This window comes from Gadus macrocephalus, chromosome 14 (genome assembly GCF_031168955.1).
Source record: "Gadus macrocephalus chromosome 14, ASM3116895v1".
Lineage (NCBI taxonomy): Eukaryota > Metazoa > Chordata > Actinopteri > Gadiformes > Gadidae > Gadus > Gadus macrocephalus.
In genome coordinates this window covers 23,392,366-23,416,909 of record NC_082395.1, presented here as the reverse complement: position 1 = coordinate 23,416,909, position 24,544 = coordinate 23,392,366, and the positions used below count along the sequence as shown (strand labels likewise).

The following is a 24,544-nucleotide window of genomic DNA, read 5'->3' as shown; positions in this document are numbered from 1 at the left end:
TTGATGTCAATATTGCAAAATGTGTCGCAATGACAGTATTTATCCATTAGGAGGTGCAATTTGCTTTATATTAGGTCTGTTATCTGGTGCCCTGAAACAAATGATGAAAAAGTATTGCACATTTCATTCTATAATAAAATTTATTTTGGCTCACATACTCACACAAAAGGCCCGTCCTTCCCAGTAAAGTGTCGGACAATCTACCCAGGGGAGAATAATGAAAAACCAGTCCGATGCAACGTTTAATTTAAGCAGTTTTAATAAATATGTGTAGTTCGAGGTTAGCATAATAGATAATTATATTGATATAAAGTGAATTTACATGGCTATACAGTGAACATATTATGGTCTCATGCTAAACAAGAAAACAGTTTTCAGACAGAAGAGGCGATGTGTGGGACAGCTAATCAAACATCAGCGCATAGTCCGTCAAACAGTAGATTCAACTCCAGACCTTCAGAGAGCTGGGGACATGAGTATATATGGAAAGATCATGGCTCAGCCCCAGCTCTGTGCTACAGACAGACTAACATCTAAGCACCAAGCTGTGGAGATATGACGATAGCGATCATCCAGGATGAACCATCACACTGTCTTAGTCATATCTGCATTTTCAGATGCAGCAGTTTACTGGTTCAACCCGCTGATGACATTAGTATTCCACAGAGAACCACACTGTACATCAGGCTGATCTACACCAACGTGAACCCAAGTTCAGGCCTATTCTGTCCTAAACAAGAAACTCTTAAATTGCATACTGGATAAGTGATGGATTAATATGGTTAACATTAGAACGCCCCTAAGAGCTAAAGGCAGCTTTACTTTATCTAGTGTCATAAAGAAAATCAAGGTGAAATCCTCAAACCAGATGGTTTATTAAAAACTAGTATGGATAAAACCAAAAATAACTCATTTGACAACCAAACTTCCTTCCAACGAGTGCAATATTAATTGGTATGAAGTATAGACAAGTTTATTTCCAATCGTATGCTAAATATATTCACAGTAATATAAGAATAACAAAAGTCCTGCAAAATAAAGAAAACTAAGGCCTGCTAACACCGAAAAGAGTCCTGTCTCACACGGGACCTCCTACAGTCCACCCTGGACCTCCACAGGCCCCACCACCGCGCTTACCATGTGAGTTGCATCGTTAGCCTCTACGTGTGTGTGCGTATGTGTGTGTGTGTGTGTGTGTGGGTGGGGGGCTGGTCTAGGTAGCAAAGCCTGACAGAACAGTGTCTCCTGGTTCCCCCAGACCGGGCCGCACCCCTCCCCCAGTCTCAGATCCCCCCCCGCGGTGTCCTGTTCAGAGTTCAGAGCGCCAATGCTCCAGTTGTGTGTCGGTCCGTCCCGCTCACCCCCCCGCCCCGTCACAGCGTGGAGTAGAAGAGGATGTAGGCGGCGGAGGACTTGACGTGGGAGGTTGAGATCTCCGACACCTCGTGGTCGTCGAACTTGTACCAGCGCTGCTTTAGGGCGTTCTTACAGTAGGCGGTGTAGTGGCCCCCGTCCAGACCCCCGTAGTGGTTCTGGGGGGAGGGAGAGAGAGGGGTGATGAGGAACTAGACCCCTTTGGTCTACACCTGCTTTTAAACAGTATAATGGTCCGGCGACCCACTGGTTTACATTATACTGACCAGATAAAACACACCGTTTTATCTATAAATGTATTTTATTAATTAATTGTGGTGTTCCGCAAGAGTCAGCTATCGGTCCCTTGCGCTTTGCATTCTACAGCGAGGTGACCGGTGGTTCAGAGATCATCTTGATTGAATCAGACGCTGAACGTTTCTAACATATTGGAGCACAGTGAAGGGTTCTACTCACAGACACCCCGTAGAGGCAATACTTCTTAAGGTTCTGTCGGGGGGCGATGACGTATTGTGATAGGTCCAGGCCCTCCAGGGGGAAGTCCACGGTCGTTTGGAGCTTCTGCTTCCAGCGGCCCTCGTAGGAGAATCTGAGCATGCAAGAAACAAGGAAACAAAACTTAATCAGGAACAATGTTTGGTTCAAGCTAACAACAACCAAATGATTGTTCAATATGAAAAAATACTAAACATATCAGTAACTATGATTACAACCCAACGCAGGAAGTTGGTAATGCATTAGTATCCATATAATATGTACTTTACAGTCGTGAATTCCGGTAATCTGTCTGTGTGCAGCAGTCAATACCTAATGGGAAGCATCTTTCCGTAGTCATTCATTCCCCTCCATTTAGAAAGCCCTGACTCTGTAATTGCAGTCAGCAACTGTGGTCGTCTGGTCTGGCTGGGACTCCTACAGACTTAGGAAACCAACGAGAGAGGTCTGACATACCGTTTGAGATGCACCAGCACGATGGGCGGGACCTTCCAGATCTCCAGCTTCTTGGTGGAGTCCCGGTGGGCCTTGCAGTGTCGGCAGAACACCTTGTTGTTGTCCGTCAGTCGCTCCTCCTTGGAGAACAGCCGCAGGCAGTCCTGTTCCATCGCAGCAAACACAGAGGAAATACATTTAGAGTGGACTGCACTGACTCTAGATCGGTCTGCATGGTCTCTGTGACTGCATGTGTTCTTGTGTCAGTACTGCAGCCCGGACACAGGGTTTCAGTACTGCAGCCAGGAAACATACGTTCTGGGTGTCCGTAGTGCAGGCCGGACACACTTCGTCTCTGTGACCATGTGTGTTCTGGTGTCAGTAGTTAGTTCTGGGTGTCAGTACTGCAGCCTTTACCTGCAGGGAGCACTTGCTGGTGGAGGCGAGCGGCAGCGACAAGTACATGAAGGTCTCGAAGGTGCGGGACTTGCGGTGGCAGGTGAGGCACTGCACGGTGGACTTGAACTGGCCCTGGAACAGCGCCACGATGATGGACTCGTTCAGCAGCTTGTGTTTGCTCCAGGCCAGGTCCGCAGCCTTCTGGTCGTCCAGGTGGTCGTTCTCCTCCTCCTTGTAGCGCTTCCTGTTGTCCGCCTGAAAGAGGGAAAACCACACGGGAATACCATCAACAACGAAAACCACACAGGAATACCATCAACCCAACGAAAATCATACAGGAATACCATCATTACAAAAAGAACCATACGGGAATACCATCAATACAACGAAAACCATCAACACAATGAAAACCATTTGGGAATACCATAAACACAACAACCTGGTGTCGTCCTGTGATTGGGAAAACACTCCACCCCCACCAGGCAGTCTCTTCCCTACACTGTTGTCTCTAAGGCGGTTTGAGTTCTTCTTAGTTAGTTGCCTGCCCTGTTAAGGCCTTCATTGAGGCCGTCAGACATCAGAGCCTCTTAAAGACCTTCAGATCTCTCCCTTGTTGAGATCCTCAGATACCTACCTTGTTAAGGTCTTTATGGAGGCCTTCAGACCCCTACCTTGTTGAGGTCTCCAAGACCTTTAGACCCCTACCTTGTTGGGGTCTTTAGTCCTTCAGACCACTACCTTGTTGAGGTCTCTAAGACCTTTAGACCCCAACCTTGTAGAGGTCTTCAGACCTCCAGACCCCAACCTTGTAGAGGTCTTCAGACCTCCAGAACCCTACCTTGTAGAGGTCTTCAGACCTCCAGAACCCTACCTTGTTGAGGTCTTCGTGGAGGCCGTCCATGAGGAAAAGCAGCAGCTCCTGGGAGTCCTGCTGCTCGCAGCCGGAGAACTGGTCGTTGATCTTTCCGATGGTGATCTTGAAGTCGCGGGCGCTGATGATCTTGTAGAGGCCGGACCAGAGCGCCTTCATGATCACCCCGAACTCCTCCGCCACCTCCCCCTTGTGGCCCAGGATGTTTGCCCTGGGGAGCAGGAGAGAGGGGAGAACCTTACTACAGAGCTCTGGTTTTGACACCTCTGGGTCTGACACCTCCGCCCCAAACCAACGCCCCCTCCGCCCAACCATCCGCTGCCCAACCCAATCCGGTTCTGCATTAAGCAAATACCAGGAGGGCTTTCAGAGCAGCTTCTGGGCGGAGTCTTTAGGAGAATAATAGCACGGCTGAGAGGCTCCAACAGGCTGTGATCCGGGGTGATTGAACTCAAACAATAAATTCAACTCTCTCTCTATCCATCTATCTATACGAGTCGTGATGAGGTGGGCCTCAGCCTGGCCTCCGGTACCTGTTGATGTCCTCCTGGTAGTAGTTCTATATATATATAGATCTATACTTGTTGATATCCTCCTTGTAGTAGTTCTATATCTATATCTATATCTCAGTACCTGTTGATATCCTCCTGGAAGTAGTTCTATGTATCTATACCTGTTGATGTCTTCCTGTTAGTAGTTCTATATCTCTAGATCTATTCCTGTTGATGTCTTCCTGCTAGTAGTTCTATATATCTAGATCTATACTTGTTGATATCCTCCTTGTAGTAGTTCTATATCTATATCTCAGTACCTGTTGATATCCTCCTGGAAGTAGTTCTATATATCTATACCTGTTGATGTCTTCCTGGTAGTAGTTCTATATCTCTAGATCTATTTGTGTTGATGTCTTCCTGCTAGTAGTTCTATAGCTCTAGATCTATTCCTGTTGATGTCTTCCTAGTAGTATTTGTAAATCTCTAGATATATACCTGTTGATATCCTCCTGGTAGTAGTTCTGGTTGAAGTACTCTGCCATGGCGGGGGTGTTGCACAGACACTGCATGATGGAGTTCATGTAGCAGGTGTTGCCCAGGTTACGCAGGCCGGTGAGGGAGGCTCCAACCCCCCCGAACACCGGGTTAAGGTTCCGGATCTTGGCGGCCGACGGCCGGGCGATCTCCACCTTGGCGTAGGCCTTAGTGGCCGGTCTGGAGGGGGGACAGACCGCGGTGAGGACCCACACTGTCTGTGTGTGTACTTGGTGTCTCTGTTGATGGTGGGCGTGATAGTGTGTGTGTGTGTTGACGGTGTGTGTGTGTACTTGGTGTCTCTGTTGAAGGTGGGCGTGGCGGCGGTGGCGGCGGTGTTGGCGGTGGTGGTGCTGCTCTTCTTCACCGCCTCGTCCCGGAGCTCCTGGCTGATGTCCGGCGACGAGTATGACCGCTTCAGCTTCGACTGCTCGTGCTCCGCCCCCCGGTCGGCGCCCGCATCCGGCCCGGCGCCGCGGGAGGTCCGGGGCTTGGCGGTGGGCGGGGTCGGGGGCGGGGTCTGGGGCACGGTGACCTCGGGGGGATACAGGTGCACGCGGTTGGTGGGCGAGTGGTAGTAGCGATACGTCCCCGTCACCGTGTCCAGGAACTGAAACACACGGAGAACACCAGGAACCGTGAGCGGGAACGAGAGGAACCGCTCACACCAAGACCAGACGGGGTAGAGGACGCAGGTTGAATTCTGGCTAAGAGCGTGTTGCTCGAGGGAAACGCGTCAGGCACCTTCATCCAGCCGTTAGGAAGTCCCGGAATACTCCTGCCCATCTCCTCACTCCTGGCTCTGGTCAGGGGCTCCCTCTGTGGGACACACACACACACACACACACACACACACACACACACACACACACACACACACACACACACACACACACACACACACACACACACACACACACACACACACACACACACACACACACACACACACACACACACGTCTTTAGGGAGAACTACAATAGCCCAGCGGTCTCATCTGGATGGGTCCATAACGGACGGACCTTGATCTCGTTGACGATGTGGTTTGGCGCGGGAGAGTCCAGGGACGCGCTCTTGCCGGGGGAGTCGGAGCCAAGCTCCCTCTCCCTCCTCCGCCTCACCCCTCCCAGCCCGTTCACCCTGTCCCCCCCCTCCTCCTCCTCCTCCTCCTCCTCCTTGGCGGTCTGCCTCTCCAGCCTCTTCCTGTCCAGGTGAGACTCCTCCTCCCTCCTCGCCGCCCCGCCCTCCTCCCCGTCTTTGGAGCCGGGGTCCGCCTCCTGGGGGTCCCGGTCCCCTGGGACCCGGTCCTCGCTCTGGACCGGGGGCTTCCCCGAGCGGTCGGGCATCGAGGGGCCCCCGGGATCCGCGTCCGGACCGGGGCGAGGGTCGCCCGACACACGCACGGAGGGCTTCTTGGTCCGGTCGATCTGAGGCCAGACACACACACACACACACACACACACACACACACACACACACACACACACACACACACACACACACACACACACACACACACACACACACACACACACACACACACACACACACACACACACACACACAATGTTTAAACAATGTTATAGATACTCCAAACATGTCTATACACATTCAAATATCCCGATTCTACAGCGGTTTTGTATGTAGAGTGTGCCTTGTGTGTGTATACATCTGTTGAGGGGATTTGGTGGTCTTCATCTCTGACTCTGGTATAACTGAGCATTCGGGTCGCGATCAGATGGTGATGCCAATGAGCGGTTTCCTCCTGTCCAAACAGACGAGACCTCTCCGTTGGCATGGTGATCCGACAGCCGTTTCCACACGGTGCTTTGAAGGGCGACTACGAGGGGAATGTGAATCCAGGGGTCAGATAAGAGGTCCGGTCACGATGGTCAGTAGCTCACGATGCCCCTGGGTGTGGAGGGGGTACTGAGAAGCATGTGGCCTGGTGTGAGGGGTGCTGGAGGCAGGCTCCCCAGAGTCCAGCAGGGACCTGGGGGGGGTCTGGGGAGGTCCGTATGCTGACCTGGGGGTAGGGCTGCAACAACGTATCGATAAAATCGATGCGTTGGCATCGAATTTGGTCATCGATTCGTTGAGTCGTGCGATTAATACGTCACTCGTAGGCGCGGCACTGTTTACAGCCAGCCGCCGACAGGTTGGTTCATGGTTCATGCACGCCCACAGCGAGCTTTAGTGTGAGCGACCACAGCTTGTATTTTGGTCATATCTTAACACTGGACTGTAGGCCTATATAAAAGTGTTGTACCTTCACTGTCTTCGGGTTAATAAAACTCCTTCAACTCAGTATCCCTCTAGTCCAACCGAAAACTGTCAGCTGCGGCTGCTGCAGACGGTGTGCAGACGGGCTCGGAGTTCAAAGCAGCGTTAGCAATCACACAACCGGACGGTGTAGAAAGTCCCGTCAGTTAAAAATAGTAATCCAGTTTTTAAATCCATGTTAAAATCAGCGGGACATAGAGCTAGTTAGCTTAAAAAAATGTCGCAAACAGTGTCAAATGTGATGTGTTCAGATCAGCTCAGTATTATGATTGATGTGTTCAAATGCAACACAAAAAAAAACGAAATTTGAGATTTTGGCGAAAACCTGTTTTCCCAGCAATATAAAATAGATAGTAAAGATGGAATTATGACCTGCTTAACGTCCTATCCTGAACTATGATCATCTTATCAGCAATTAAAGCAATAATCCAAGTTATATTTCAAGGAGTCTCGAAAATGGTATCAATATCAAAAAAAAATTACGATCTCCTGTCATCTGAGAGAAATTAAGATGATTTAATTTATTTTTAACCGTTAGTATTTACTAACGGTTAACCATGGACATCCCTTGTACACTGTATATATAGAAATGTATATCAAACGTTGTATGTATTTTTTTGTGTTATCCCAGTTATGTTGTCTTATTTATTTGTCATTTAATATTACTTTTAATAGTTGCGCGACGTTGGAGCAATAACCTGGTGTTTCTACACTTCAGTCAGCACTGTGAATTTGAAGGAATGTTCAGTTTTTGAATAAAGATGCGGCAATTACAAATGTTTCTTTTTCTTATCCGATTAATCTAAAAAATAATCGAACGATTAATCGATTATTAAAATAATCGTTAGTTGCAGCCCTACCTGGGGGGTGGCCTTAGCGGCCGAGACCGGAGCGGGGCTGGGGGTAGTGGTGGTGGTGGTGGGGGCCGTTGGGGGTCCTGTCTTGGCCAGGTCCGGGGGGGCGTTCTGGGAGGAGCTGGCGGGGGCGTCGGTGGAGTCCGGCAGCCGGTCTGGGAGGACGTGGGTCTCAGGGACCGCCTGCACCGGGGGTCCGACCCCGTTGACCTGGGGCGGGGCCGGGGGGGCCTGGGGCTCGGCGGCCGGCGGGGGGTCCGGCTGGGCGGGGGCCGGGGGCTTCGGGTCCTCCAGGGAGGGGTAGCTGAAGTTCACTGTTCAGGATGAAACACATCTGCTGGTTCAACTGGTGAAGGGTTAAACATCATCTTTATATCGCTATCGTTATGAGAGACTAGGCATCATCTGGGGGTTAGGATGTGGTAATATCGTGATATTTAATATGGTGATGGGGTACAGGTGTCGTCTTCATCTGGTTTTGTAGGATGCATTAAAGTAAAGTCATTCGCTGACTTTATCCAAATGTTTCCATCAGTTGCCTTTACCCACCGAGTCATTATATCCACATTACTGATCATCACTTAGCAAATATATTAATTGTGTCAATATTTTGTGAAAGCACCAATAGTCTGTTTCTAGATGATCAATATGGAGGTGTTTGGTCAGAGATACAGATATTAGATGTGGTCCCTGTGGCCTGGCCTTGGAGTCTCCGACAGAGCCGCAGTGTGGAGGACAGTCGGTGGGGCTGTGTTGGATGCTGTGGTAGGTTGGTGTGGGGATGGCTGCTGCTATGGTGTGCTGGTACCCACACTGAGGGAGCAGGCTGATGACGTCCTGTCTGGGGGGCCGTACTTTGGCCCAGGTGGTGTACATGGGGTAGAAGAGCAGCCAGTTCTCATAGCCCCCCTCCAGGACCAACGGCTCGCTGCGGATGGCGGTGATGCTGTCCCACTGGACACACACACACACACACACACACACACACACACACACACACACACACACACACGTCAAGGAGTATCCAGGTGTATATAAGTGTCGTACCCTAGTGCCCCCGTGGTGACGCTCATTAGCCGTACCTTGTAGAGGGCGTCCTTGAGGCTGCGTAGAGTGGTTCCCAGTTTGAGGTCCGGGACGGCGCTGAACCAGTCCAGCAGCACCAGGTAGTCCACAAAACCCCGCCGGCGCCATTGGTCCCGGGACGACTCCGGGAGCTTGGCCTCGATCTGGTGGACCGTGCTCCTGGATCACAGAGGACCGTCAGGAGGTGAAGTAGAGCTGTTCCGATCACATGTCTAGCTCATTAACTACACAGGCAGAGAACATCACCAACACTAAGGCGTTGTGCTGCGTTCGTTAACGGGCGGAGGTGGAAAGTCCGAATGGGAAATGCGTCATCTCCGACATGGAGGCTAACACTTAACTACAGGAATACAAATGTCTCGTTATAATTATAGATTATAAATGTAAATTTATTAGTTCTGAAACAATCTGTTAACGACAGTAAGTGAACCGGCTATACATAGCTGTCATCATAAGAGAACCATTTAATAAGAACTAGTGCTGTTAGTAGTCACAATGCTGGATGCTGTAACGGTATATACTCGGTAGTGGCCGATACTAGGGCTGGGCAATTAATCGAATTTTGATCGCGATTTTGATTTTACAGTCAGAGACACAAAATTATCATGATCGAGTTTTTTGTTTTATAGAAAGAGCCGAACAGCTGGATACATATCTGTACATTATTTTAGAATGGAACATTTTCTTTTTGACCATTTTGTGTAATTTTTAAGGCGAGATTTCAAAAAAATAAATCAAAAACGATTTTTTTGGGAGAGACATGCTGAAGAAATATTTGAATAATCATGATTTCAATATCGACCAAAATAATCGTGATTATGATTTATCCCCCATAATCGAGCAGCCCTAGCCGAAACTCAAGTTCAGGAATCGTTATCTGTATCGGGAACTGGGAAGAAATGGTATGGGAACATCTCTCCATTAAAGTGCCAGGGATGGCCACCGATGGCGTGAGAGCGGCGTGTGTCCGGTAGTCTTACCCCGGGCTGACCGCCTCCTCAGGAACGCTGATCACCGTTTGGGCAGGGACCTGGATGCGGGACTCCTCAAAGTCCTGGTGGCTGCGGGCGTCCATGACGATGAGTGTGATGGCCTGGTCCTTCATCATGTGGAACAGCTTCTCCGCCGTGATGCCCCCTGGTGGCGTTCCGGGCACTAGGGGGGGGGGGAACCAGGGCAACCAGCATCAATATAATATACTAGATTTAAAGTTAAGATATATCTTCTAAAAAAAATTAAATAAGGTTAAAGGGATTAATATAAATATATAAAGTTAAAGGGATTAATCTAATATAATAAATATATAAAGTTAGAGATGAATCTAATATAATAAATAGATAGGTTAAAGAGATATCTAATATAATAAATATATAACGTTAGATTATATCTGATATAATAAATATAGAAAGTTCAAGAGATGAATCTAACGATCACACAATTTAAAATGGAGGAATAACATTTTTTGATTTGAAATAAAGATGATCAAATAGTATAGATAATTCCAGAATAAGATCATTCTGATCGTTTTGGAATCCTTTTAAATGTGGCAGCAGTACCTTTAGACAGTGCACTCTTCAGTTCATTCTGCTCTCCTTTGACCTAAAACAGAGAAATGTAATCATTAACTTTGGTTCATCTAGTAGTACATTGCCCCTTCCAGGATTAGCCTTGTTTCTTCATGTGTCTTCATGATTCACACCTCGATTCATTAGAAAAACACTGAACTAACACTAAACTCTTGACCATTTCCAAAACATACTGGAGCCATCGGTTTTCCAGATCACTCTGTTAAATTGTTGTATTATAGAAGTTAATCCTATCTTTGATCGTGGGTCATCACTGACTCAGTAACATGATGATGAACACATTGTTCTGTACAAGCTGAATGAACAGAACGTTACCGAGCCAGTTAACTGAATAGAGTTGTATTCTGTGGGTCATATGGTCTTTAACATCGGTTGGTGGTGCGTTGGTCAGGTGAGGTAGGTATTGATGGTGAACTGTGTGTGAACACCAAACAACAGCTGTTCTCTGAACACTCTGTTGTTTCTAGCACAAACGTGGGCCAAAACAATCAGCCCTTCTCTGCACAGTCTGGGGTTTCTAAATACATTACAAACGATTTTATGAAGAATTTCAGAACGAGAGACGATGAAGAACGAGAGACACCTTTTTGGCGTTGGCTGAGGTGCCTTTGGGAGACAATCTGCTGACGTCCTTTACAGCCTTCTCTTCTTTCCTCGCCTGCAGCTCCTGTCTCTCCTTCTCCTCTAGCTTCTTACGAACCTCTGCCTCTTCATACCTGTTGGCAAAAAAAACATTGAACGCAATCCTTTCGGATCAGACCATGAGGTCGTAGATTTGGTTAGCCCACTAACCCTAACATTTTCTTATTGATTTATAATACATCTATCTCTATGCAATAACACACACACTGTGCCTTTAAATAGTTTACAAATGACCAAACCTGAGTTTGAGGCTTTCTGCTAGCTTCTCAGCCTCTTCTATGGCTTTTTTGAAGCTGGTTGGCCCCAGCAAGGACAGGAAGTACTCCTGGGAGGAATGAAGGTGGTTATTTTTTTGTTAGAAAGCATTTGGGTCACTGAGCCTAACCGACCTCTTCCCAGCATCAAACCAAAGCCCTCCTGATCGCTACTGATCATGTTCCACCAACCTGCTGCAGCTTGAAGTCTGGCCGTTTCTTGAGGAGGTCGTACACAGTGAGATACTTCATGTACAGGACGTAGGCCCTCTCCTCATCCCGGTCCAGACGCCCCTCCTCTGCGGCCTTAAAGATCTTACAGGCACTTTGAACGTAGCTGTGGTACAGTCAGGAAACACTTATTGTATGTTGTACATCCTGGCACTTAAAAAAATAGTACTTGGCATTGTGTAGCATCTTATCCTAGCTATCTCTGTTGTGTACGGGGAACGTGTAAACCTTACGATTGTTAGTGCTTGGAACTTGGTACTATGAACATCCTGGCTACTTTCTTCTGTCAAATGTTCTAATTGTAACTTGCTTTGGATAAAAGCGTCTGCTAAATGACCCAAATGTAAATGTCAACACTGGGACCAGTCCCATTAGAGAACGTTATTCTGTGGATTTCAACTCCAGTATTGTTTCTCTTAAAATATCCCAACATGGCCCGGACTAGAAGCTCTTATCCGTGTTAATGTATTGTGCGTTTCTCTCTCTCTACATTTGTTTCCAGATTACCTTCTGGTGCCTGTCTTGTCAGGCTTGATCTCAGCCTTCTTGTTGAGTTCCCCCAGAGACGTAGAGAGGTACAACTGCTTCGCACCACTGGTGGACACTGCTGGCATCTTGATGAGTATGATTCACCGCTGTCCGAGCAAGCACACCGTGGATCACCTGCTATTCACATAGCTGTGAAACAGAGGGGGTCAAACGGTGAGTCAAACAACCAGAACCTCCTTTATACCCACAGAGCAGATTGTAAACACAAAACCAGAGTGGACCCAGCGCGCAGGTACCGCGAGATGCGTCACACTTTCGCGTGGTGTGGACAGCCTGACGTCCTGACTGTAGTCCAAATTAACCATCAATAGACTGAATAATAGGGCCAAAAGTAAACTTTTGCCCTAGGATGAGCGTTAAAGGGGTCATCGTGTTATCATGACGTCGGACCCAGGACATGTCACCACATCCACCAGGGACCAGTGGCCCAGCGGGCCTGCAGAGCGCCTCACTGGACCCAGACATCGCACCGGACGGTCAACGCACCACAGCAGGGATACAAAACGAGATCGACAGTAAACTACACTTAAGTTCGGTCCTTTACCCTCCGATGACCCACAGTTGGCCTGGCGTTAGCTCACAGTGGGTTAGCTCTTGTTAGCTCCGCAGCCACAGCTCGCTCCCCACACGCTCAAACTTCACCGAATGTCATTTATTTATGTAGAGATAATAAAACACACAGGGGGAATAAAGCAGAATGTGTTCAGAGTGAGCCCTACCTCTCCCAGGCTCGGTCAGGGCTTGTTGGGGACTTTTTTCTCTGACAGCTGCTTCCGGGTTCCGAGTCTTCCGGGAACCAATGATAAAACGCATCGGTCGACGACGTCATCGCAGCGTCACGTGACTGTTGTTGTTCTTTTATGTCAATAATCTTCATAACAGGGCTGCCTGAAGTCACAATGTGGCTCTATGATCGCCTCAGGTAGGCCTACCTGCTTATTATGAGTGTATATTAACAAAGGAGCTGACAGCAGAGCTATCCCGCGGAGCCGTCTGCGAAGTATTGATTATTGTATTGATTTTAAGGTGTGGCAGCCCAGCCTTGATACAATAAATTGTGATTGCGATTTGAAATGATTGTAGAATTATAGCAAAATATAACTATAATACGTAAGGAAAATTAACATTATACAACATACTAAATAATAGCCTTTATATAGCCTATTAATAAATTATAACAATTTATGGTTGTATGAAAATAAACTATAACTATTGAGTCAGAATAAATATTGAGACTTTCAAAACACCTAAACACACGTGTTTAGGATAACTTACAGAGTGTCATTATAGCTTTTTCCTCCTATGTTTTTGTTTACTAGGGGAGGAGGGACGCTGACCCACTCTGTCATCTGAGACGGCCAGCCACTATGCCCAGGCCCTGGGCATTGGCAGTATAGGCAAATGCTAAGGGCGCATCCAACCGCAGGGGGCGCCAAAAATATGTCTTTTTTTTTTACTCAATGTTTATATTACTTAGTACCAGAGTACTAGTTATGTCGGAATAAATATTAGACAACATATCATCACATGTAAAAAAAGAGAGCTATTGGTTTAATTTATTCACTTATCGAAGCAATCTGAGGTTTTAAATGTGGTTTTATTATTTAGTAAATACAAATAGTCCGCCAACAGTTGTCAGGGCGTTGCCAAGCAACGTGTAAACAACTTAAAGGCCCACTATGCAACTTCGGGAATTTCTTCGCTGTTTTCTTGGTTTTGGCACGCACATTTCTCTACACAGCGCCCCCTACAGCTTCGTAGTTGATATTTCACAACACTGTCGTAACAACTCGCTGACGACCCTTCCCCATGCACTTCTACGTAGTGATGGGAATTTCGATTCACTTAGAAGATTCATAGTCCTTTGAGTGAATCACTAAAAAGATCCGAATCTTTTGAGTCCTTTGAATCTGAATCAGTTGAAATTTTGTCGCTGAATGAGCCCAGCAGCCCACTCCCTAGTGCCTAATGCGCACGCTCACAGCAAACCACTGTAATGCAGTTTTGAGGATATCCAGGGGAAATACGCAAGCACACACACACACACACACACACACACACACACACACACACACACACACACACACACACACACACACACACACACACACACACACACACACACACACACACACACACACACACACACACAGTAAGCCTAGATACATTGAACACATTGTAACATGATAGGCTTGGCTGGTTAGGCAGCTTATCAGAATTAAATATGTAATTTCGGAAATTGTGAATAGATACTTATTTTTTATTCTTACTTAATTTAATTAATTGTCATGTTTACAATAAACAAATTTCAAGAGGCTATCCAAAATAACGTCAATGGTTTTGGTTTAACTCAGCTGTCAACGAGCGTCCGTCTCCAATTAACTGTTGACGTCACCTGCTCTAGAAGGACTTTCTCAGCGCAGGCCGAACATTATGGAACATATTTGAATATTAAAAAGGATGCATTGCAAACATCGGAGATGTCGCCAACGTGACTGCTATCTGAATTAGGAAAAAAACGTATGGATTAATTTTTTTTCTCTTCGAAGCTCGTCAAACACAGAAATATTCTGAGAGTTCACATAGTCAGCAAACAACTTTATTTTTAATAAGCTACTTTCATTTTAGAATACAATCTCTCGTAAAATAATGCCTTTGTAACAAAAGAGTTTAACGAGGTTAACAATTTACATTCAGTACGAGCCCGACCCATTTAGTATGAGTCCGTTGAGTTGGTCTTTCACTCAACAGGATATGAGTCCGACCCATTCAGAGGTGTCAAAAGTATTCACATTCATTACTCAAGTAGAAGTATAGATACTAGCGTTTAAAAATACTTCTGTAGAAGTTGAAGTATCAACTCAAGCTTTTTACTTAAGTAAAAGTATAAAAGTACTGGTTTCAAAACTACTTAAAGTATTAAAGTAAAAGTAATGCAAGGGGAAAAAAATGCCATTAAGGACAAAAGCGTAGGCCGTGCCACAGGGGCCTATAGAATTACAATCAGCTTTTTTTGCCAAGTATGCTCACACATACAAGGAATTTGGTCTCTGCATTTATCCCATCTGTGAATTAATGACACACACAGCCACTTCCCCCCAAAAAACATTTTTCTAAAGGCCATCTAATGACTATAATGTTAATGTTGAAAAAATTAGGATGCACCTGTTTCAGACACATTTATACAGATTGAAAATGAATGCATATTAGTACAATGCAAATACATTAAATAATATGTGTACTACTGAGCATTAACATGTGTTTCATGGAGTGGAAGATATGATGACTAGTTCCCTGTAAGTATTGGAATGGTGCAAAAAGTCAAACTTCAGAGGCATGTTATCAAAAGCCTTTATTGGAACATGCTGCAGCTAGTATGTTCCAAGCTTAGCTGCAGGAATTTAAGATGTAACGAGTAAGAACTGAGTTGTTTTTGCATCCAACCATTTCAAAAAATTCTTCCAGGTACAGCCAGGGATGTAGAAGGGTTGGCTGGTCTTCTTGGCTACCAACCTCCTCACTGGTGCTTGGTTGGGACATTTCGCTCATCGTCTGCTATTTCGTAGCTGGAATGTGGCGCGATTTATGTCATGTCAGAGAATGTAGACGGGCTCTGGTCATGCGCAGGTGCCATGGATCGCGTATAAACCAATAGGGTGTCAGAATGGTATATGTTTCTATTCTCATCCAACCAATCAAATTCACTCTATCCGATGGCGCGAATTATCTGGATAGGTTTTTTTGAACGCCGGCGGAATAAAAACAAGCCGAAATTAAATAGGAGTAACGAGGCCATTTTTGAAAAGGAAGGAGTAGAAAGTACAGATAAGTGCGTGAAAATGTAAGAAGTAGAAGTAAAAAGTAGGCTGAAAAATAATTATTCCAGTAAAGTATAGATACCCAAAATTTCTACTTAAGTAAGGTAACAAAGTATTTGTACTTAGTTACTTGACACCTCTGAATATGAGTAATTTGAGTTAGTCTTTCACTCAACCGGATACGAGTCCGACCCATTTCAACTGAGTCCTTTGAGTTAGTCTTTCACCCAGCCGGATACGAGTCAGACCCATTTCATCTGAATCCTTTGAGTTAGTCTTTCACTCAACCGGATACGAATCCGACCCATGAATTCGCTCAGTCCTGGATCTGTGTACAGCTCTGTCTACAGGAAGTTCTTATTCAACCACGCAGCTGGCAGCTCCGGGTCCGTATGCTTAATCTAAGTTACTATGCAGATGAAAAACGGATGTGTTAATGTTGTTATAGACCTACAGTTTGATGACATTCGTGCATTGTTTTAATAATGTCGTCCGTAGCAGCCAGAACCGAAAGATTCGGGTTAATTGAGACCACGGACTCGTGACTCATGGGTGAATGTAAGGATTCGGATCTTTGAATCCGATTGACTCAGATTCAACCGCGAGCCATGTGCATTTGTTTTCAAAGAAGCCGGCGAATGCGTGGAGCCATGTCCGAAGTAGATGTTCATAAAGTGTAGGCAAGGTTATACATTTTTAAAAGGGTGTATTTGTATTGCAATAAACATAAATCCATCCTTTTTTATAGTTGACGGGGAGAATTTATATCCTAGATTATAATTGTTTTATCTTAGGTTGAACAGAACAATCAGTGTAAGAGGTTTGGCCAACATAATAATCGAAATAAACAAGAACCTGGATTCGGGGATTCAGTCTGTATCTGGGGGACGAGACAGACGAACAGCAAAACTCCCATGGAAACAAAAGGTGTTTATATGGTTGCAACCAGGCAAGCTAGAAACATACAGGGCTCACAAACAAAACGGTCGATAAAACAATTTTTACAGGGCTCACAACAAAATGGTTGAGCAAACACATTTGTACAGAGACTATCAACATCAAGAATACCACGAAGACAAAGGCCACCCAAGGGTAGCCTACTTTCAATTTCAAAAGCAACACGGCCGAGTCGGCGTCTGATTTGCAGTCTTCTTTTTCTTTCAGTTCAAGCTATTCCTGAAAAGCTTGCCCAACGTTTACTCGTGTCTGGCCTCTCTGCCGGTCAGTCTCCCTTTTCTCTTCTTCTGTTCCTCCGACATTGGGTTTCTCTGTCTCTTTTTAGTCGGCTGATCTATGATGAATATAACAATCCCTTAGTGACTTGTGTTTATATCGAGCCGGTTCCGTGTTTGGGGGTCTGTGCCGTAAAGCAATTCGTTACTTCGCGAGACCCGAGACTCCCGCGAGAGTGGGCGGCGGGTCGCCGGCAGAAACATATTCCTTTTCTCCGCCAAGATGCGCAAGGGTGAGTCGAAACAACGAACAATCGAACAAAAATGTATAATAGAACCATCGCAATGACTCTTAGCCTGTTATATTAAGGTAAATCAAGCCAAAAAAGTTGCATAGTTCCCCTTTCACTCGTGTCTGATCTCTTTTCTGGTCCATTCTTCTTTTGTTCCACCGACGGTCGCCTCTTGGGCCCTTATCAGTCGATTGATCCATGATGAATGCAACAATTGCCTCGCAACTCGCTGTTTATATCTAGCCGGTGCCATGTTTGGGTGTGTGTCTGTGCCGTAAAGCATTTTCGAAACTACAATCTGACTACATTTTCGAGAATACTTCCGCTGCGTCACATCCGGAATGTCCCGGTCCGAGCAGATCAAGCTTTTTCACTGTAGAGGCGACATGGGAAAATGACACACCCACCAATCGACCCAGAAATGGATGCAGAACCATCAGCATAACTCTCAACCTGCATACTTAATGTAATTTTGGCTAAAAAAGTTGCATAGTGGGCCTTTAACCGGAGTAAACTAGTCATGCAGTGTTTGTTTTAAAAAAAGAAAAGGAACGGCAGCCTTTACCTAGCTGGTCCGCTGCTCAATCCAAACCCACACGCTTCAATGAAAATCAAAACATGTCAGCTATGTACATAGGTCCAAAACAGTTTGTAACCCACAGTAAAATGGGGGTGTTATCCTTAAATTATCCAATGAATTGTAGTAACCATTGTTGGAGCAGTGTTTATTTTCAAGCTGATTTGGATGATTGTTCGTGGTTTGCATATCTTACATTTCCCATATCTTTCACATAATATTATATTATTGTATATTTTTTACATTTCACTTGAGTGCTTGTTTAATCTCTGGTTAGAAACAAACTAGATAAACCATACTACATACATTAATTTGAATCTGAACTCATATCTATTATTTTGAGAAAACAGCAGCTGTGACCCCTGTTTCCATACAGGGGGTCCCAGTGGACACTGTTGAGGAATACAAGTACCTGGGGGTGTACTTTAATAACAAGTTGGACTGGACTAGAAACGCCGAGGCTGTCTACAAAAAAGGCCAAAGCCGACTCTTTTGCCTCAGGAGGCTGAGGTCCTTTAACATCTGCCGGACGATGCTGAGGATGTTTTATGAGTCTGTTGTAGCCAGTGAAATCTTCTTCGCTGTCACATGCTGGGGCAGTGGGATGAGGGTTGCAGACACCAACAGACTTGAAAGACTGATTAGGAGGGCCGGTGATGTTGTGGGGGAGGAACTGGACACCCTGACGACCGTGGCAGAGAGGAGGATGCTGTCCAGGCTTCAGTCCATCTTAGACAATGTCTCACACCCTCTCTATGACACACTGGCCCTGCAGAGGAGCACCTTCAGCAGGAGATTCCTCTCACCCAGATGCACCACAGAGCGCCACAGGAAATCTTTCCTGCCTGTGGCCATTAAAATTTACAACGCCTCCCTTAGAATGTCAGACACCGTCCCTCTCTGTAATCTCTGACCTGACCTCAAACAAGGACTATAATTCTTGCACCTTTTGCACAATACTGTACAATTATTTTTGTACAGTGCTGTCTTTTGTGTATGTATGTATATATTTATATATTATATATATATATATATATGTGTATGTATGTGTGTATATGTATATATATATATGTATGTATATATGGTGTTGTATATATATTTATATTGTCCTTAAATTTGTTATTTGTATATTTTGTTTTTCTTAGGTTGTATCTTTTAGCTTTTGTGTATGTATGTGTATTTATGTTGTATGTATATGTATATGTATATGTATATATATGTATATGTGTATATATATATATATATATATATATATATATATATATATATATATATATATATATATATGTGTGTGTGTGTATGTATATGTATATATATATGTTATATCATATTTTATTCTTAATATTTATTTATTTGTGTATGTATATCTGGAGTTCGTGACAAAAATAATTTCCCTCTGGGATTATTAAAGTATTTATCTATCTATCTATCTATCTATCTTTGCTCATGAATGCCTTTAGTAAACATCATGCATTTCTTTGCAGTATTTTGTGCATACCTTATTGTATGAGTGATTCATTGTCACTTGTTTTGCAAGACCTTTTTTTACTGTGTTTGATTATTAAAAGTTTTAACGTCTGCAGTATTTTGTAGCATATTGTATTTAGGATTCATTGCTTGTTACTTGGTTTGTAATCCGTTTTGTGTGTTTAATTTTCTATCTAGAATAAAAGAGTCTCAAAGACAAAGCTTTGCAGCTTCTCTGAGTGTATGAACATTGGTAGTCGAATTAACCAAAGGGGAAGGGGGCGCCAGCAAAAATCTTGCCTAGGGCGCCAAATTGGTCAGGGCCGGCCCTGGCTCCTGGCGTTCTTCAGCTGGGACACTGCTCATCCTGCCCATGCCTATCCTGGGTCTCATCGCTCCATCGCGTAACTCCTCCCCTTCCGGTGGATACATCACCAGGACGGTCAGGACCGACGCAGGGCTAAGAGGTTACTCCACCCTCAGAGGGGAAGTCGCTGTGTTGTGAATCCTGTCTGCCTCTGAATGGAGTCCCATCATCCCCATTGGAAGCTGTACGGCTGTTCTGATTGGCCCTTCATTAAAGTGATCTACTGTCAATTAAACTCACAAAACTCTGAATCCCCCAAATCAACGTGAGGCGCCTATAGGCGGGGTTAACTGAGGGAAATCATCACCATGGTGTGAAAGAAACAGAGGTCAAGGTTAACCAGGCTAAAGTTATTCCAAATAGCACTGTAGGGGGCGCTACAGTGATCGTTGAAGAAGCGGAGCGCCTCAGACTTTTGACATACAAGTAGGCTACATCACCAGCCCAAAGCTGAGGCTGTTCCAACATTATCAACCGATAAAAAACAACAAGGTAGTTGTGGTCTGTGATGGGCATGGCCCCTGATTAATGATGCTTGCAGTTTCATTTATCAATCAATTTTATGAACATTTTCTTCTATATTCATTTCTAATCTCGTAATCTCCAGAAACCTTATTATTGTGCACGTGTTGGTAAGTGAAAAGAGATCAATTGAGATGTTAGGGGTTCTTTATAATTAGTCTATCACAAAGTATACTTGCATATTGTCATGGTCCGCCCCTGGTTTTTTCCATTCACCTGCCTGCCACCCTGATCTCCCCTAATTAACCCAACCACCTTCACCTGTGCTCCCTCTATATAAATCCTCTCTCTCCACTAGGGATGGGCAAAATGATTATTTTCCGGGAACTAGTTCTTTCAGTTCAGTTCACTATAACGATTCGTTCGTTTTGATTCGTTCGTTACGTCAGATTGCGTAATTTGACAGGGAATCTCACAGGTGTCCGCCCCCCCGCGAGATGGCCCTGAGCATAATTTAAGCGATTTCTAGGCTCTACCCCCCGTGAAAATCGACAAGATATACTATATTCATCTCATCTCATCTCATCTCATTTTCGTCCGCTTATCCGGGGTCGGGTCGCGGGGGGAGCAGCTCAAGCAGGGGGCCCCAGACTTCCCTTTCCCGGGCCACATTGACCAACTCTGACGGGGGGATCCCGAGGCGTTCCCAGGCCAGTGTTGAGATATAATCTCTCCACCTAGTCCTGGGTCTTCCCCGAGGTCTCCTCCCCACTGGACGTGCCTGAAACACCTCCCAAGTGTAACCAACTGTATTTTTAAAGGTAATATAACAATGCAGTGGTGCATCAATCCCAGGTTATAAGGAGACTGGCTTGTATTCTTAATAGAACTCTGATAAAAGGAATAACACACAGAAACAGTGAGGCACGTTTGACCTTTTATCTAACGATCTAACCATATCTAACCATCAGAATCAATCAGATTATTTACACAATAATAATAATAATAATAATAATAATAATGATAATAACAACACTGAACCTAAAACACTGAACTCAATACACTGAACCCAAAAGAGGTCCCCAAGAAAAATAACAAACTAAATAAAATGGGTACCCAGCAAGTCTTTGAGTGCACTCGATTCAATGAAAGGGGGCGTTCTGTTCCTACCACTACCGCTACGGCCGAACGCTCTTGAGCAGGGGCCAGTCGATGACAGGCTGTCCTCTTGTTCAAAGTAACGTCAAATCTTCCTCCATATCTTCTATTTCTTCCGTAATAACCTTTTCTTCGTTTCTCTTCGTCTATATGTTCACTCTTCAAGTCTATGTTCGCTCTTCAAGTCTATGTTCGCTCTATTAGGGAGCGTCAACAAAAACACGGTCTCCAGGCAACCGTTTCAGTTAGCGGCCGTCAGGAATATAACCTTTTCTTCGTTTCTCTTCTAGTCTATATGTTCACTCTTCAAGTCTATGTTCGCTCTTCAAGTCTATGTTCGCTCTTCAAGTCTATGTTCGCTCTTCAAGTCTATGTTCGTTCTTCAAGTCTATGTTCGCTCTTCAAGTCTATGTTCGTTCTTCAAGTCTATGTTCGCTCTTCAAGTCTATGTTCGCTTTACGCGTCAAGCAGAGAACCAGCGTCAACAAAACACGGTCTCCAGGCAACCGTTTCAGTTAGCGGCCGTCAGGAATACATTGTAGCACGTGAACACTGGTCGCTACAATATACTGGGAATATATATATACTATAGATATACACCATACACACTACATTATATATATTATTATAATATATACATTCATATAAAATGACATATACATATATTAGCAGAGAGAGTGAAATAGCATGGGTTACATACTCCCCCCCTAGAACGCATTAGTCCCTTCATGCGCCTGCCACCTGGCAGGACCCTGGAGGAGGCCTTCCAGACTCTTACAGAAGGCAACAATGGCCAGGATCAAGGGTCTCCCAAGAGTGTCATAGTGCAGTCTATCAGGTCGTTGTCGTGTTCTGCTTGATCTCCTGATTTCAGCTTGTGTTCCTATGTTTTCTGACTGTTCAGCTTGAAGCAGAGGATTGATGGCCGCTGCTACTTCTTCCTCCACAGCCGTGAGATCTGATCTATGATCACATTTGTGTCGTTGATCTGTATCCACAGGCTCAAGGTTATCATGAAGAGGCTCCACTGCATGTTCCTGAAGCTCTCCCTGGTGTGAGTGTTCCAGGGCATGGCGAATATTTCCAATGGCAGCTTCTAAGCTCTCAGCAGTAGGAGTCTGATCTGAGTCTGCGGGGTCTCCTCTCGACACTCCTTTCCACAGTCTTGATGAAGGGTCCCATTTCAGTCACTTTGGGCCTGTGCACCACCACAAGCTCCTCTTCATCACTGCTGCAGACGTCAACATCCTCTTCATGGCTCAGCATGTTGTCCCTTGCATCCATCGTTGGCCGCTCTCCGGATCTCAACTTCATCATCTTAGAGGGGCCTTTTTGCTCAACTTCCTTCCCATCGGTGACAGGTAGGAACCCACATGGCAAGAGGAGGTCCCTGTGGAGGGTGCGTAGGGGGCCGCCACCCTTATCCGGCTTGACGACATAAACCGGTCCATCTCCCATCCTCTTTTCGACTGTATAGGTCCCTCTCTCCCATCTGTCCGCAAGCTTGTGTTTCCCTCTGATGTTGACATTTCGCACTAAGACTCTGTCACCTGCGATCAGTTCTGCTGCTCTGACCTTGGCATTGAACCTTGTCTTGTTCTTCTCTCCCATCTTCCGTGCACTCTCTGCAGCTAGAGCATAGCTTTCCCGCAGACGTTCTCGAAGGCTCTTTACATACTCAGTGAGTCCTGGCATGATTCCCCTGTGGCTGGAATCCCAGAACGAGGTCGATGGGAAGGGTCGGTTGTCTGCCAAACATCAGCTCATAAGGCGAGTAGCCGGTGGTGTTGTTCCTTGTGCAATTATATGCGTGGACAAGTGGCTTCACAAAGTCTCTCCAGTGGTACTTGTCTTTGTCCTCCAGCGTTCCAAGCATGCCGAGCAGGGTTCTGTTGAATCTTTCGACTGGGTTCCCGCGAGGATGATAGGGGGTAGTCCTCACCTTTTCTGCTCCTATCAGGGAACACAGCTCTTTGATGGTGTGACTTTCAAAATCCCTTCCCTGATCGCTATGAAGGCGGGCAGGGAACCCGTAGTGAACGATGAAGTTCTCCCAAATTGCTTTAGCTACAGTTCTTGCTCTTTGGTCTTTTGTGGGAATTGCCACAGCAAACTTAGTGAAATGGTCTGTAATCACCAATACATTTCTTGTATCTTTGTTGTCTGGTTCAATAGACAAATAGTCCATGCAGACTAATTCAAGGGGGTAACTTGTACTGATGTTCATCATTGGGGCAGCCCTCTCAGGGATTGTTTTCCTTCTGAAACACCTCTCACATGTGTGACACTTCACATCGACTGCTTGAGCCATCTTTGGCCAGTAAAATCGGGCGCGGGCCAGGTGAAGGGCGCGCTCAAGTCCGAGGTGCCCCACTTCATCATGAACACCTTCTAGTGCTTTGGCTCTGTATTTCTCGGGCAAGACTAACTGATAGCCTTCTGTTCCTCTGTCAACATACCTCCTGAACAGGACTCCGTCTTTGAGTTCAAGTCGATTCCACTCTCTGAGGAAGAGCCTCACCTCCGGTAGCTCTAACTTAATCTCTCTGAACGAGGGCTTAGTGTCTCTCTCAATGAGTTGGATGACCCGCCTTATGGACAGGTCTGCCCTCTGTAAATTGTGCCAATCCTCTTGAGTCATCCCTGGAACAGTTTTTTGTGCAAGGCAGGTGTAACTCAGGGGAATGGCGGAGGGGTCCACCGCTAGGGACTCTGCTAAGGCGGGGGGTTCCGGGGGGTATTCACAGGGCTCCAGTCGCACTGAGTGTCTTTGGCAGAGGGCAGTGAAGGTGTCCTCTGAGAGTACTTTGTGATTCCCGCCCAGCACACGTTGACGGAGCTCCTCGATCCTCTCTTTTTCCTGGAGGAAAGCATCGTCTTCTTGTGAGGGTTCCTGGGGGCGCCTTGACAGCCCATCTGCATCTTGATTTGTATTACCAGGCCGATACTTCACTTCAAAACGGTACGTTGACAGAGCTGCTAACCAGCGGTGACCTGCTGCATCGAGTTTTGCAGAGGTCAACACATAGGTCAGAGGATTGTTGTCAGTAAGGACTGTGAATTCTGTACCATACAGATAATCATGGAACTTCTCACACACAGCCCACTTCAGTGCTAAGTATTCAAGCTTGTGCGTTGGGTAG

General features: G+C 45.7%; 1 protein-coding gene across 1 annotated transcript; it reads right to left on the bottom strand.

Moving 5' to 3' along the window:
• Positions 1–236: 236 nt before the first annotated feature.
• usp8 (ubiquitin specific peptidase 8) lies at positions 237–12,767 on the bottom strand. The gene is made up of 19 exons (XM_060072058.1): positions 12,632–12,767; positions 12,046–12,216; positions 11,500–11,644; positions 11,293–11,378; positions 10,995–11,127; positions 10,382–10,424; positions 9,806–9,980; positions 8,822–8,984; positions 8,552–8,693; positions 7,746–8,053; positions 5,625–6,029; positions 5,347–5,421; positions 4,896–5,212; positions 4,564–4,782; positions 3,575–3,785; positions 2,722–2,958; positions 2,326–2,468; positions 1,831–1,963; positions 237–1,532 (listed from the first exon to the last, which is right to left on the bottom strand). Exons 2-19 carry the CDS (start codon positions 12,150–12,152, stop codon positions 1,374–1,376), a joined length of 3,201 nt encoding a protein of 1,066 aa, XP_059928041.1. The 5' UTR covers positions 12,153–12,216; positions 12,632–12,767; the 3' UTR covers positions 237–1,373.
• Between the last annotated feature and the right edge of the window lie 11,777 nt (positions 12,768–24,544).

What these genes read in the sequence shown, in the direction of transcription:
- usp8 (XM_060072058.1), bottom strand. Translation starts at nt 12,152, where the DNA reads ATGCCAGCAGTGTCCACCAGTGGTGCGAAGCAGTTGTACCTCTCTACG. An exon ending in TCCACGAAGACCTCAACAAG is followed by an intron (nt 2,959 to 3,574) that starts GTAGGGTTCTGG and finishes TCCCTCTTTCAG; the next exon opens with GCGGACAACAGGAAGCGCTA. An exon ending in GTGCTGGTGCATCTCAAACG is followed by an intron (nt 1,964 to 2,325) that starts GTATGTCAGACC and finishes TTGCATGCTCAG; the next exon opens with ATTCTCCTACGAGGGCCGCT.